We start from the raw sequence: 14,734 nt of genomic DNA on the forward strand, positions 1-14,734 counted from the left end.
AAAGGCAGATGCTTAGTAATTTATTTTGTATTGCTTGTTATGAAGAATCCACTAAGAATTATCCAAAAAAAAAAAAGGTTTTCTTAGAGGAAAGTGTATGAAAATTGTTGTATCTCACATTGGAGCCTGTATAAGAGATCACTAACATGTTGATACAGTTTGAGCCTTGTGTGCTTACATATATATATATATATATATATATATATACATGTATATATATATATGTGTGTGTCTATATATCATACATATGAGATACATATGAGATAGAGATATATATTAGATATAGATATATAGATATAAATATATATCAAGATCAGTTGTCTTGTGTGCTTTTGTAGCTGCATGCACCAGGAATTCTAAAATTTTAAATAGGGTGCTATAGCTGGAGTTAAATTTTTAACTGTATGGTGACTTTAGGGTCCAGAGGCATCTCTGCAGCATGTTACTCTCTTCCTCTTCTGAAATTTATTTTTAAGTCTCTCCTGGCTGTTAATGTACTTATATGGTGCCCAGAATCAGTTTGTGGGCATGACTGCCAGGAGCCCGGCAATACAGGGAGATGTAAGGAGGGCACCCATTCCCAACTCCCTGAGAGCCTGGAAGTTTCAGTCACAAAACCCACACACTTGGGTTTTTCATTCTCATGTGTGAAGGGCTTGTCCCAAGTCTGTGGAGATAGGCTGTGAGCATGGTGGTGATTGGATTCTGGAGTTTGAGTCTGCCAGGGTTCTGATGAGGCAGGCGGAGGCACTCATCCATCTGCTTCCGGATTAATTCAGCCTGATGCAGGGTGTGCAGGGTGAGAAGGAATCCTGCAGCATGTTGTTCTCTTCCAAGATTTATTTGTGTCTCTGGATTATGGTGTTAATGAGTCCTTTCGCCTGTCAAACCCTTCCCCATTTCTTACAACTGTATTAAATAAATTAGTTATTTCATCTGATAATGAACTATGTTCTAATTGAATCACAGATGTTTATCATTATGTTTGTTTCATCTAAAATACTTCGGTTCTTTTAAAGCATCTTTGATTTTGGGAGACCACGTTTCACACATTTACAAAAGGGGACAAGAAAATTTGCTGAATTCCTTGTTGATTTTTCCATTAACATAGCACAATCTGATAAAGACACCTAAAGTTATATGGAACATTTACATCACCCAGCGCTTGATAAGATTATTTTGAAGTCCTCGGGATTTTACACATCTTTATTTTTATTGATTAATCTAGAAAAAAAATCAACACTCTAAATGTGACACACACTCTGTTTCTGCACTCAGAGTTTGATTGGCACAGGCAGATGCAGTTACACCCTTGCCTTAAGTGTTTATGGCTGCTTTAGAGATACAAAAGCTGAAATTAGCAAATAGCAAGGAAAGGAAATTAAATAGGCTGCAAAGTCTAATATATTTGCTATATACTGTTCTCGAAGACATGCTTACTTCTGATCTCGAGACTAATTCCTAATAAGATCTGAAGATTCTGTGTTTTCTTTTCTGTTTCTTTTGTTTCCTATAGATGTCCCCTATAAATGATGAAATGATACTTCTAACCATGCAATAGAACATGCACCTTATTTTGAATCATTATGTATTGCTTGTGTACATATTTTGGCATGTATTCCATTTTCTGGCCAGAATATATTACCCTTGCAAAAGTAGTTAAATTTCTGAAATCCTTCCTACAAAACTGGGATAACTTAAATATGTGAAGGAATTTACACTCTAATCTCTTGGTTGGAATAGATTCTACAAGAGAGAACATTGTTCGTTTTTCTAGGTTACCTTATCTATGTTGTTCACTTTTATGTGGTTCCTATAAGCATTGATATCAACATTCCTTTGAAACTGAGTGGAGAATATTTCAACTAATTCAGAGTACCTCTCTGTCAGTTGGTTTGCAATTAGGTAAAATGAGAAGAGAGTAACTTGAAAATTAAAATATTGATGGCCTATTGTAATTAGGAGTCAAGACTATTGAAATTAATTTTAAAGAATTTGTATAAAATCATGTGATCTCTGATTTTTATAAACATTGAACTATATTGAGAGCACCAAAGATTTTTCTCTTAAGATTCTATGACACTAATTCCCAAATATGACAGCAAAGAAATTGAGATATGAAATATACTTCACGCAATATGGAACACAGAGCTAATTCCTAACATTTCATAAATCCTGTCTGTAAAATATCTTTTTTTCAACAGCTCAGTCTTGCTACATGGTTAATACAAAGTCATTACCTAGATATTAAAAATCATTGTTTGCTAAATGTTGTCTAGGTTTATGTGTAATCCTTACATATACCTACCTAATTTTTTAGATAAGGAAATAAACTTGAAAAGAAATAAGAGTTGATCCAAGATCAGCACCTATTTTATGCTAAGCCAAATTTCTAATTCAAGCAGTTTGTCTGTATTTCTCCCAAGTCTTATACAATAAACTCAGAAGTACCCAGTTGTGGTGGGATATTAGACACTTGCCCTCAGTATTGGGAAACATTGGTTGCTAACTGTCTAGAAGAGGGAAAATAAATGCTTCTTTGAAGAGATAAGGCTTCCGTTGACCCGGGTTTGATAACTAGAAAAGAGGAAGATATTCCACACAATTCTAACTCTATGTGAAAGCACACACAGCACTTTGCAAAGGTCTCTATGGAGCCTGAGAACAGGCTTTAGTCACTGGGTGGGTGGGAAATTTGGTTAAGGGTCCTGCCATGGTGAGATATGTATGATACAGGGACTTCAGTGGCTTATAAATTTCAAGGTGACAATTTTCAGAGAGTCCTTATTTACTGTGGAAACTTGGTGCCCCCCCTTCACCAGCTGAATTTTCATCTTAACAGAAATATAAGGTAACACTGTAGCACTGTCCTCCCGTTGTTCATCGATTTGCTCGAGCGGGCACCAGTAATGTCTCACGACAAATTGTGAGATTTGTTACTGTTTTTGGCATATCAAATACGTCACAGGTAGCTTGCCAGGCTTTGCCGTGTGGGCGTATATAAGGTACTTAGAATATAAAAGGGCCTTTTGATCATAATTCAAAGGATAAAGTAATCAAATGTGGGAGCATAGTATATAATCTAATGTGTTTTAGAAAATGCATAGAACGTCAGTAGAATCAGGAGTGCTCTCTTAAAAAATTAAAAAACACATTTTATTTTGTTTATTTAAAACTTAGGGAAAATAGGTGAAGGGACAGAGAGATAGTACAGGCATTAAGGCACTTTCCTTGCACATGGCTGACCCTTATTTGATCCCTGGAACCACATGGTCCCTGGAGCACAGGGCACTGCCAGGTATAGTTCCTGAGTGCAGAGCCAGAAGTAACCTTTGAGTACTGCCAGGTGTGGCCCAAAAACAAGAAGGAAGGGAGGAAGATTTATGGTTCTTATTTTTTAACGCACGTATACACAGAGTATACCTATTGCTTATAATTATGTTAGGATATTACTTAGATTATACTAGATGATTAAATGTGAAATGGTAGTGTCTAATTCCGTTACTTTTTAAGCACTCTTAAGTTCAAAAAATTGACAAGCGGGAGATAGAGAGATAGCACAGCTTGTCGGGTGCTCGCCTTGCATGTAGGCTGACCCAGGTTTGATCCCCAGCATGGCCCCCTGAGTACCATACTACATGGCCCCCTGAGCACCATCAAGAATGATTCCAGAGTGCAGAACCAGGAGTACCACCAGATGTAGCCAAAAACCTAAAGAAAAACAAAAATTGGATGAGCTTTTCAAACCAATTTTTTTTGTTTTGCCATCTCAATCTTACCCACAATAGCAATTAATTAGTTGCACTTTAATTAATAAGGAATCAATCTTTTAATAAAGGGATTTTTTAATTGAATCACTTTTTTTCAGTAGAACCTAATTTTACATACTATTAGTGGGCATTATTTGATAAGTAAGACAAACTGCTTTATTTCTTGAATTTTTCCTGGGACCAACTGAACAATTTGAAGGATTTAATTAACTAATTGCTTATAAAATAAGATTTCAGTTGATCCATAAATGCAGTGCTTTGCACTTTGTCAAGTTGTAAGGTAAAAGTTACATTTTACCTTTTACCTTTCCAGTTGAACATATCTGGAATAAAGTGAAGACCTAACATCATACTAGCAACTGCATGTCCCATTAAATCATTGTGATCAAGTGGCTACTAACATTTTTTTGTAAGAAATTAATATATCCCTATCTTGTGAAAGAGAATTCCATTATATCCTTTCATAATTAATCCAGCTTGAAAGTAATAAAATAAATAAGAACAAGGTCATCAGACTCCTCTGGAAAGAAACCAACCCCAGCTATCCAGAATCTCTTTGGGTTACCAGGGAGGAAGTGTCAAGCCCAGGAAGTCAGATAATATACTGCTGCTGATTTTCATACTCAAGTTTGTTCTACACAGATGGGAGGTATCAACCCTTGGAGCACTGATAGATCACGTCAGGACAAAATGATAGATAGGATCTTTCTTGTTGACAGCAGAATTGTTTTCACATTCCACTTAAATTATTCTCATTCATACCATGGCACATAATCTCTGGCAAGGACACTAAGAAAAACTAATCAAGTGACTCACTGCAAAACAGTAAAAATAATGTTGCACGGGCCAGAGCAATAGTACAGCGCATAAGGTGCTTTCCTTGAGGAAGGCTGACCATCCCAGGCACCTCATATGATCCTCGACAACTGCCAGGGAATGATCCCTGAGTGCAGAGCTAGCAGTAAATTCTAAGCAATGCTGGGTGTGTCTCCAAAACCCAACAAAATAAAATTGCAAAGTTACAGTGCAAGAAAATATAAGACAATAGTTGAATAATCTCAGTTATTTTTTAAAAAATCTATAAAACTCTTTACCATTTATTAATATGAATTTATTGGTTAAATAAAAACATATACATAAATTAAAATATAGGGCCTACATAAATGCTGTTTGTAATGGTAAAATAAATTTTTATATTTCACTTGAAAATATTCCTACTTGAAAAGAAATCATGTGTCATATATGGCACTGACCCTAACTTCTTTTTCTTTTTTTGCTTTTTGAGTCACACCCGATGATGCACAGGTGTTACTCCTGGCTTTGCACTCAGGAATTACTTCTGGCGGTGGTCAAGGGACCATATGGAATGCAGGGAATTGAACCCAGATCGGTTGTGTGCAAGGCAAATGCCCTTCCCACTGTGCTATCACTCCAGCCCTGTGGCCCTAAGTTCTCTTCTTCTTTCCCTTCCTTACCTGTTTTTGGAATTGTTTTATACACAGAGGTCACAAACTTGGTTGTGTTTCTTGCTGGGGTTCACAAAATTTAATTGTGTGTCTCTCACTTCAAAATGTTTTCAACAAGTTTAGTAAAAAAATTATAACCTCATGAGATTTTATATAAAGGAGAAATGTGAAAGTAAGATGTGGTTACAGAATTAGGAGACTGTCTCAGAACAGGCCCTGGAACAAATTGCTATGTTTTGTGAATTGAAAGAACAGAAAGAGGGGTGGAAATTCATTTTTGTCAAGAAAGAAAGGAAGAGTGAACGAAACCAAATTTACTTAATGCCTACCAAATTAGAACTTGAACATGACTCAGTCAGATTCAAGGGTTCCCTACAAGGATTCACAGCACACAGAAGAGCTGTTACATGCAAGTTCTCACTGATTCAGGCATAGGCTATAACAAACAATGGTGTGCTTAGATTCTAGGTTCGTGGTAGAACACCATGCCTCATGAGTTTGATGCCCTAGGCTTGAACCTGAGTGATAAATAAAGGTAAAGGTAAAGGCCCTCCCGTTGATCGTCGATTTGCTCGAGCGGGCCCAGTAACGTCTCCATTGGAGACTTTGTTGTTACTGTGTCTGGCATATCGAATGCTCTCGGTAGCTTGCCGGGCTCTCCGAGAGGGGCAGAGGAATCGAACTCGGGTCGGCCATGTTGGCCGCTTGTAAGGTGAACGCCCTACCCGCTGTGCTATCACTCCAGCCCTAAGATACCTTTACCTTTACCTTTAATATATATCTTTAAATTTTATCACTGTCAGATAGTTACAAGGTAAAGGTAAGGTAAGGTAAAGGCCCTCCCGTTGATCGTCGATTTGCTCGAGCGGGCCCAGTAACATCTCCGTTGGAGACTTTGTTGTTACTGTGTTTGGCATATCGAATACTCTCAGTAGCTTGCCGGTCTCTCCGAGAGGGGCGGAGGAATCGAACTCGGGTTGGCCATGTTGGCCGCTTGTAAGGCGAACGCCCTACCGCTGTGCTATCGCTCCAGCCCTGAATTTGACGTCTCCATTGGAGACTTTGTTGTTACTGTGTCTGGCATATCGAATACTCTCGGTAGCTTGCCGGGCTCTCCGAGAGGGGTGGAGGAATCGAACTCGCGTCGGCCATGTTGGCTGCGTGCAAGGCAATGCCCTACCGCTGAGGTAAAATCTGCAGAGGTGAAAGGACCATCAGGCAGAGCACAGAACTAATCTAACCTAAGCTTCCAGTTGAAGAGGTACTTAATTCCCCAGCACTTTGTGAAAACATCTACCAAGTATTGAACATTGAGAAAGCGCAACTGAGTCTTAGCATCCAGGGTCTTTTATGAGATTACATCACCCAGTTGTGCAGATGTTCACAGCTAACCTGATCTGTAGTCTCTGACTCCCACAAGTCTGACAGATATAGTGTGAACCAGGGATCCAAGCAAATAGAAAACAGAGTTTTACCTTAAATCATACTATTCACATGAACTATCTTGAATAACCCAAGTCAAATGAGCAAAATCAAATTTAATCTACAAATATACTCTTTTTTTTAATTTTCTTTAAAATTTTTATTAGTGAAACACCATGAGGTACATTTGTAGACTTACAAATTTTTGTGCATGGGTTTCAGTTATACAATGATCGAGTACCCATCCATCCATCAGTGCCCATTCTCTACCACTACTAATCCCAGTATCCCTCCCACCCCCCATCTCCCCATCCTACCCTGCCTCTGTGACAGGGCACTCCCTTTTGTTCTCTCTCCTTTTGGGTGTTGTGGTTTGCAAAAGAGGCATTGAGTGCAATCATGTAAAGTTGCAGGCTGTAAAATCAATACCCAAAAGTCCATGACTTTCCTATACACAAATAGTGAGAGAGAAGAAAGTGACATGAAGCAAACAATCCCATTCAGAATTGTGCCCCAGAAAACCAACTACCTAGGAATTAGCTTAACTAAGGAAGTAAAGGACCTGTACAAAGAAAAATAATCTACAAATATACTCTTATCAGGCAGAATATTCCAGGGCTTTAAAGATTCTCCCAGGATTCAGACAAGAGCAGTTCTTCCTTTGCATTGTGAGGGTGTTTGAACATCCCCAAACCTACCAAGCACAATCAAGAATGTGTAACTATAGGCCTGAAGCTTTAAATTTTAAAGTGTTTTAGATCCAAACACATGGGGGGTTGCGGGGGGGGGGGAGGGGGGAGAAAGCTGCTATGTGCAAAAAGAGAGAAAAAAAGAAAATACCTGTATCCATTTGTTTCGATAATGATTACGATACCTGTATCCATTTGTTTCGATAATGATTACGTGAAAGTAAAGAAAATTTGTAATAGACTGCATATTATTCTATTAGCTGTGGAAGTGGTATTCCGCAATGTGTAGCTGGCCTCAGTGGAATAATTTGAGGTTATTTGTGATCCTAACACCCTGATTTCTTACGGTGTGAGCCATCCCTCAGAGCACTCGAAATGACTCACTCACTGCTGCTGCTGAACAGCAATGTAGAAAAAGGTTATGCTGTGGTGCGGTGAAATCTTGAGGATTAACTGTTCTTTCTCTTTTCATCTCTGCCCTCCCTCCGACTCTGCAACTCCTTTCGTGATCTTCCATGTGTGCTCTTCTCTGAAGATGTTCCAGTGGATTTGATCGTCATCGGCAGGACTGGGTGGACAGTGGATGCCCTGAAGAGGTACGCCTGTGCTTTATTATGACAAGACTCCTAGGACCAAGTTGTCATAAGCAGACCTTATAATCCTATTTATGCGTTTTCATTCACTGGGCTTAATTGTTTAGTCCTGTCTCAGTTTGTTCTCAGACCTTCATGTATTGCTTCTATATGTAACCAAGAGAAGGGGGGCCTGGAAGTAAGGATAACCAGAAGTTAGGTATGTGGCTAGGGAAGAGTTTAACAGAACTTTGCATCTTTATGAGAAAAAGGCAGTTCTCTCAACTATGCTCCTTTTCTAGGAAGCCGTGTTTACATCTTTATTGGCAAAAATAACAAAAACAATAGGATTATGCAAATTATGATAATACAAGAAGTTAGAAAAATTGTAACATGGTAACTAACCTTCCCAGAAAACTTAATAGAGATGATGATAACCTGAAAAGATTTACGTTGTGTTTATAATTGCAAAAACTGTTCAACCCTGATCAAATCTTTCCTTGTGAGCTACATATTTCATGTCCATATAAAAATGCCCTATTAATTTCACCAATAAATATATTTGTCTTATCTACATATTTTAAGTTTCAGGTATGAATTTTGAACAGAAAAAGAATTACTTTTAAAAATAGTCTGTGTCCGCTGAAAGTAGACTATAGACCAAACATGATTGTCTACCATTGCCTCTTTTGCAGACCACAACACCCAATAAGAGAGAGAGAACAAAAGGGAATGCCCTGCCACAGAGGCAGTGTGGGATGGGGGGGATGGGCAGTGGGAGGGATACTGGGATCCGTGGTGGTGGGAAATGGGCACTGGTGGAGGTATGGGTATTTGATCATTGTTTGATTGAAACCCAAGCACAAAAATTTGTAAGTCTGCAACTGTACCTCATGATGTCTCACTAATTAAAAAAAAAAAAACTAGTCTGTATCGGGGCCGGAGCAATAATACAATGGCTGCATTGTATTGCTTTGCATTGTATTGCTTTGCATGCAGCCAATCTGGGTTTGATCCTGGCATCTCATATGGTTCCCCCAAGCACTTCCAGGAGTGTCCCTGAGAGCAGAGCCAGGAGTAACCCCTGAGCACTGCCAAGTGTGGCCCAAAAACAAAAATCAAAAAAGAGAACTACTCTGTGATCAGTGGTTTATTGACACTGTTTGGAAACTTAAAATTTTATTAATGGTGCTTCATATAGATGAAAAACATCTTTGGGAATATTTTTTAACTTTGACAATGAGATTTAATCTACTTTTTAACATTTATTTGGGAGGGTTTAATGATAAATGCTAATACCTTTTTCATAACTTTTACATAGCTAATACCATTTACATAACTTCATAGTTCAAAAAGAAAACATAGTTCAAAGAGAAAAAATAGCCGTTAATAGCTATGTTATCAATATAGTGATAACAGCGATGTTTTATTCCTGTCATCTCAAGTGCATCAATAAAAAAATTAAAATTGAGCATACCATGTAGAGATCAAGAACTAATTAAGTTATCTAGTACTCATGTTTCTGCATGAGCCCATATGGAGCACCACAGATAAAAGGAATCATCATATTTTAAATTCTCCTAAACATTTTTGTGGATAATTTACTACAAATGTGACTTGTGCCTGGGACTAAAATTATTTTTTTTAGCCACACAAACAATCCTCTCAAAAAGCCCAGAATCCAATAATTCTCTTTATTCGATGCTTCTTTTTCTTTAATGAAAATTTAGAAAATAATAGCTATCTTTAGCTTTACATTGAATGTCTATCTTTTTACTAATAAACAGTCACCAATTTCAGTACATTTTCCCTACTTAATGTTAAAGTTACTTTTCTTTAATGAAATTAATTATCTTTTCTGTTTCACCTTACATGTTTCTTTATGAGATGTCTTTTACTCATTTTTTAATTGAATGAAAAATCTTTTCCTTTTCCTTTTGAATGCTAGGTTAATGTAATATAGTAGACCCAGTACATAAACACCATATAAAATTCTCTATTTAAAATATTTAAATATTTAAATATTTTATTTAAAATATTTATCTTAAGAGACTTCAGGATTCTTCACTGTCCTCCCATTGTTCATCAATTTGCTCAAGTGGGCCCAGTAGTGTCTCCATTGTGAGACTTGTTGTTACTGTTTTTGGCATTTCGAATACATCACAGGGAGCTTGCCAGGCTCTGCGGAGCAGGAGGGATACTCTCAGTAGCTTGCTAGGCTCTCCTAGAGGGACAGAGAATAGTATAACCTACAAATAACAAAAGTTTTGCATCTTGCCTTTTGTTTTGTACTATTCTAGCAAGTGAATATCATTCTGTATATTATCTCCAGTTTTGTGTCTCTTTTTATTTTCTCTATGATTTTATTTAGTAGTCTTCTATCCTTAATTAGATGTGACATATTTTATTAATCTTTTAATTTGTTTAATTATATGTGTTTGTTTATCTTCTCTTATAGTCTCTTCCAAATTTCTCATAGTCAATTTCATATATTTTCTTCTATATGTTTTCATGATTTTTCCTTCACATCCAACTCTATTCTTTCTGGAGTTGATATCTACGTGTGATATTATTAAGATAGGAATTCAATTTTTATGGGCAATTTCAGGAATGGTTTATTAGAAGGTTCCTTTAATAAATCCCCCTGGAAAGCCATTTCTTACATAGTTTCTAATAAGGTAGGAGTCCAATCCTGGGATATCTTCTTTCAACACTTAACTTAATTACTACCCTAATAAGTGTTGTACTGTCTTAATAACTATAGTTTTACCAAAAAAATGGGAATCTAAGGATTACTTTCCTTGTTTTTTCTTCCTAGCAAGTGTTTTGATTATTTTCTTGGTTCTGTTTTTTCATATGCACTGTAACTTAATTTGCATTGCCCAGGCCTATTATTATTTCCTTTGGAAATACTTAGAGCTATAATCAATTCTCCATTTCCAAATCATAGATTTTTTAAAGAAAATTTCTATTATTGACTTCTAGTTGGACTGTTATCAGAGAGATGATTCTTTAAAACTGAGGGAACTCTTTTGGTTATGTTTTGTTTTTATTTAGGGCCACACCCAGCAGTGCTCAGGGATTACTTCTGTCTCTACAGTCAGTGATCATTCCTAGCATTGTTCTGTGACCATATATGGGATGTCGGGTTTCAAACTCATTTCATCCATGTGCAAGGCAAATGCTCTACCCACTGTACTATCATTCCAGCACCTTGAATAATATTTTTCACTAAAATTTTTTCACTTCTAAAGTTTGAATGTGTCACATTATTAAATCTAAGTTGTCTTTATAGTCTCTTACTGGCTCTTTTTTTTAATTTCACTTTTTTAATTATTTAAATATTTTCTACACTATGCTTTATATAATCCCAGTAGGTAAATTTGGGGGGGGAGTTAATTTAAATGTTATCTGTTGATTTTACAAATTCTATCAAATATTTTTTGAAAAGCTCTTTTTATGCTTATTGTGTATGTGTGTTAAGAGATGGGAGAATGACCTTTAGGGCACCATTAGGACACATTTTTTTATTTTGTTCTATGGAAATATCTAAGACTTAATTAGATGATTTATCAAAAAGGATTTGGTAATGGGAACTTGAGGTTCTAGGGAGCTGCCATATGTTCCTGTTTAATACTAAGAGGAGATATAGAGATTTCTCTGCTCTATCTTCTACTGGTATAAAACTTGATCCTTATAAAGAAATACTGATCTTTAATACTTCCCTGCTCAAAGAAAAACCTTTTTTTCTACTTTAACTCTAGACTGCTCTTACTCTTTATAGCATTCAGTTTTAACTTTGTTTTATTTTCTGTGGGAGAAAATAGAGAAGTACCCTTGGAGAATTTCTTTACTTCTTGCAAATCCTAATAATGCTTTAAAAATACATGTTTTATCCAGAATCTACTTTTTTTATAACAGAAGTGCTATGTAGAGTCTTTAGTCTGCCTTTTCTGCCATAAACGAAATAAATCCAGGATTTGTCCTTAAACATTAGGGCATTTAATAGTATCATTATTCAAGAATAGAAGCACAGGAAGAAAATAATCTGTGGCAAATTCTACCTTAGATTTACTGAATTAAACATAATTTGTAACATCTATGTGCTCATGTTAAATCAGATGATTATTTAATCCCAAAATTTAAGGAGAATTTGGGGCCGAGGATATAGATTTATAAGTATAGATTTATTTATAAGATCAAATTAAAGATATTCATGAAATCACGGGTATGGAGGTAGGGACTAGTGATAATGCATACTGTGAATAAATGGGTCAAGAAAGAGCCATATGAACCATCAGTATTCAGGGGCTCAAGAGAAATGAAAGAAAATTGAGGCAGAGTTATTGGAAGGGGACCTTGAAATCGAGTAGAGTGTGTCTCACAGAACCAAAGAATGGAGAGTGGACTATTGTGTCACATGCTGATGGAGAACCAAAAGGAAAGCATAGAAGATTTATTAAATATGGAAATACTTCTGAACATGGGCATGACACATTTCAATTCCTTTGGGATGAGATATAAGCAAGAGTGCTGTGGTGGAGAAAGGAAAGTGGTCATCTGACAAGACCAGGCCGACCTGTCTATTGGGAAGTCTGACTGTGACAGAAGGACAAGAAGGACCCAATCAGAATGCCCCTTAGAGAAAAGGAAATACTGAGATCTTACCATTAGCATAGGCGTACTTGAGTATATTTTAACTGATGATGAGCACCAAGCAGCAGAATATTCAAGAATGAAAGCACTGGAGAGAAAAGATGGGATCCAATGAAGCAAGTTCACAGTAACTGAGAAGGTGGGCTGAATGGAGTCAGTGTAGATACTGAGAGGGGAGCTATAGCTAATAGTCCCCACTGCCTCACCCCACCACCCATTATAGCCAGAGGAAGGGAGAACAGGTCAGAAGGGATTCTGTACAAATACTGATTCATGAGGAAATTCAAGGAATTCTTTGTGATGACTCTCTAAGGTGATACTATGGGGTAGAACTAGAAGTAGGCGTATTGTGGGATTCTGTTTTTAAATAGAGAGGAGAGAATATGAAATTGTTACTGGGGATTAGAGGCAGAAGGCAAGGGATGGGAAGAGATCCCTGTTCAGTGCTTGAGCTCCAGCTGTGCCTGGCTTTGTAGAAGGCAGGAAAAGGACAGATTTAAAAACAAAACAAAACAAATCCACATTCAGTGCTGGTGGTTTTCTGAAAAGAGAGTGTGAAATTAAGCAAAACACAAACAATTCCTGAAAGCACTGAAAAGAAGATGAGGTATGGGGGAAGAGGAAAAGAAGCATTGCACTTGTGCTCTGTGTTTGGGTTGGAATAGGAGAGAACAGCTCCATGGAGAGACTGGCACATTACCAGCTGTCTGTAAGATCCAGTTTGTAGTGTGACAGTGAGTAGAGTGGAGGCAAGGAGGAGATCATGAGGTCATGAGGATGAAGAAGATGCAAGACTTAAAGTTTAGGGGGTTGCATGGGCTCCTAGTATAGTGGAGCTTGACATGAAGAGGAAGCCTGTTATCATATCCTGTTTATGAAAAATAATCTTTCCCAGAAACTCCTCCTGCACCTGCAATCAGGTGCACAGTACTTGCTGATGACAAGAAAAATGTAAGCAAGGTGTCTAGCACTAGCTTTCATGGTGGAGAGAGTTCCATCCAAGCGCAGAACATCTGTCTTCTACCAAGGTCAACCAGATAGATGGAGTCCTTTGAAACAAAGTGAGTTTGAGGAGGAATGCCAGCTTCTCAACCATGGAAGTCTGGATATTGGAGAGTGTTACTGGTGAAGGTCCCAGGGTTCTTATGTGGGACAGGAGAGTACAGGATGTAAGCTGCTTACCTTGAGTGCAGCTGACACTGGTTCAATCCCTCAAACCACGTATGGCCCTTCAAATACCAATTGCCAGGATAACTCCTGAGCATAGAGCCAGGAAAAGCCTTTGAGCACTGCTGGGTGCATACCAAGATTTATTTGGACAATATGAATTGAAAAATAGAACATGTATCTTTCCTAGGGCTAGTCTGAGTAGCTCTGCTGAGGACAAGAAACTTAAGTGAGCACGTCAGTACTCCCTTAATCCTTTGCTTTGGTGGTTTTGAATATGTCAAAAAGAAAAAAATGTAAATATCTTTTAACCCCATAGTAGATTAATTTTGACACAATAAAGTAATATGGAGCAGTTATTTTTATTTATTTATCTTTTAAGATTCAGAATTATTAATTGGATAGGCAGAGAATGCACTCTTTCCTCATCTAAGTATGTTTTGAACCCTATACTCTCTTACAAAAACTTTTCCCTTTCAACATTGTGTTTTTTAAAAAATACTGATCTAAAATTTAAAGCAAAATCAATGTGATATGTGAAATATGCTTCTGAAAACCATAGAAAGCAAATATCTAAAGAGAGAAAGTTTTTTGTTAGACCTGGTATTTTTCTACTTTGCATTCTTTGTAATATATGGAAATTTATCAACAACAGTGTGTGTGTTGGGGTTGGGGGACGTGGGCAGGGAATAATTTATTTCTCACCATGACCTGAGATTCTTTGTTTATGGCCCAACTTCTTTGATGTAATGTTTGGAACTCCATGTTCAGTCATTCCTAAGTCGCTTTTCATTTTGCTTCTCTCCCTAGTCAAAAGAGAAGATGTGTGAGAGCACAGAGCCAATGGAAAGTTCTCAAACCACCACCACGGTGCAGGTGACAACCACACAATTCCGGGTTTTGACAACCACCAGGAGAGCAGCCCCGTCCCAGATGCCCACCAGCCTGCCCACGGAAGGTGCCCTGCAGAGCATTTTTGCCTTTTCCCCCCA

The 14,734-nt window shown here is 37.4% G+C and overlaps 1 protein-coding gene across 1 annotated transcript in view; it reads left to right on the top strand.

The window, feature by feature from the left end:
* Positions 1-14,734, top strand: part of PLXDC2 (plexin domain containing 2) — a 436,027-nt gene that overhangs the window by 367,358 nt on the left and 53,935 nt on the right. Inside the window, exons 10-11 of the mRNA XM_056114593.1 lie at positions 7,883-7,943; positions 14,553-14,700. Coding sequence (XP_055970568.1) covers positions 7,883-7,943; positions 14,553-14,700 — 209 coding nt within the window. The remainder of the gene's footprint in view (positions 1-7,882; positions 7,944-14,552; positions 14,701-14,734) is intronic.

This window comes from Sorex fumeus, unplaced genomic scaffold, assembly GCF_029834395.1.
Source record: "Sorex fumeus unplaced genomic scaffold, SorFum_2.1 ptg000026l, whole genome shotgun sequence".
Taxonomy (NCBI): Eukaryota; Metazoa; Chordata; class Mammalia; order Eulipotyphla; family Soricidae; genus Sorex; species Sorex fumeus.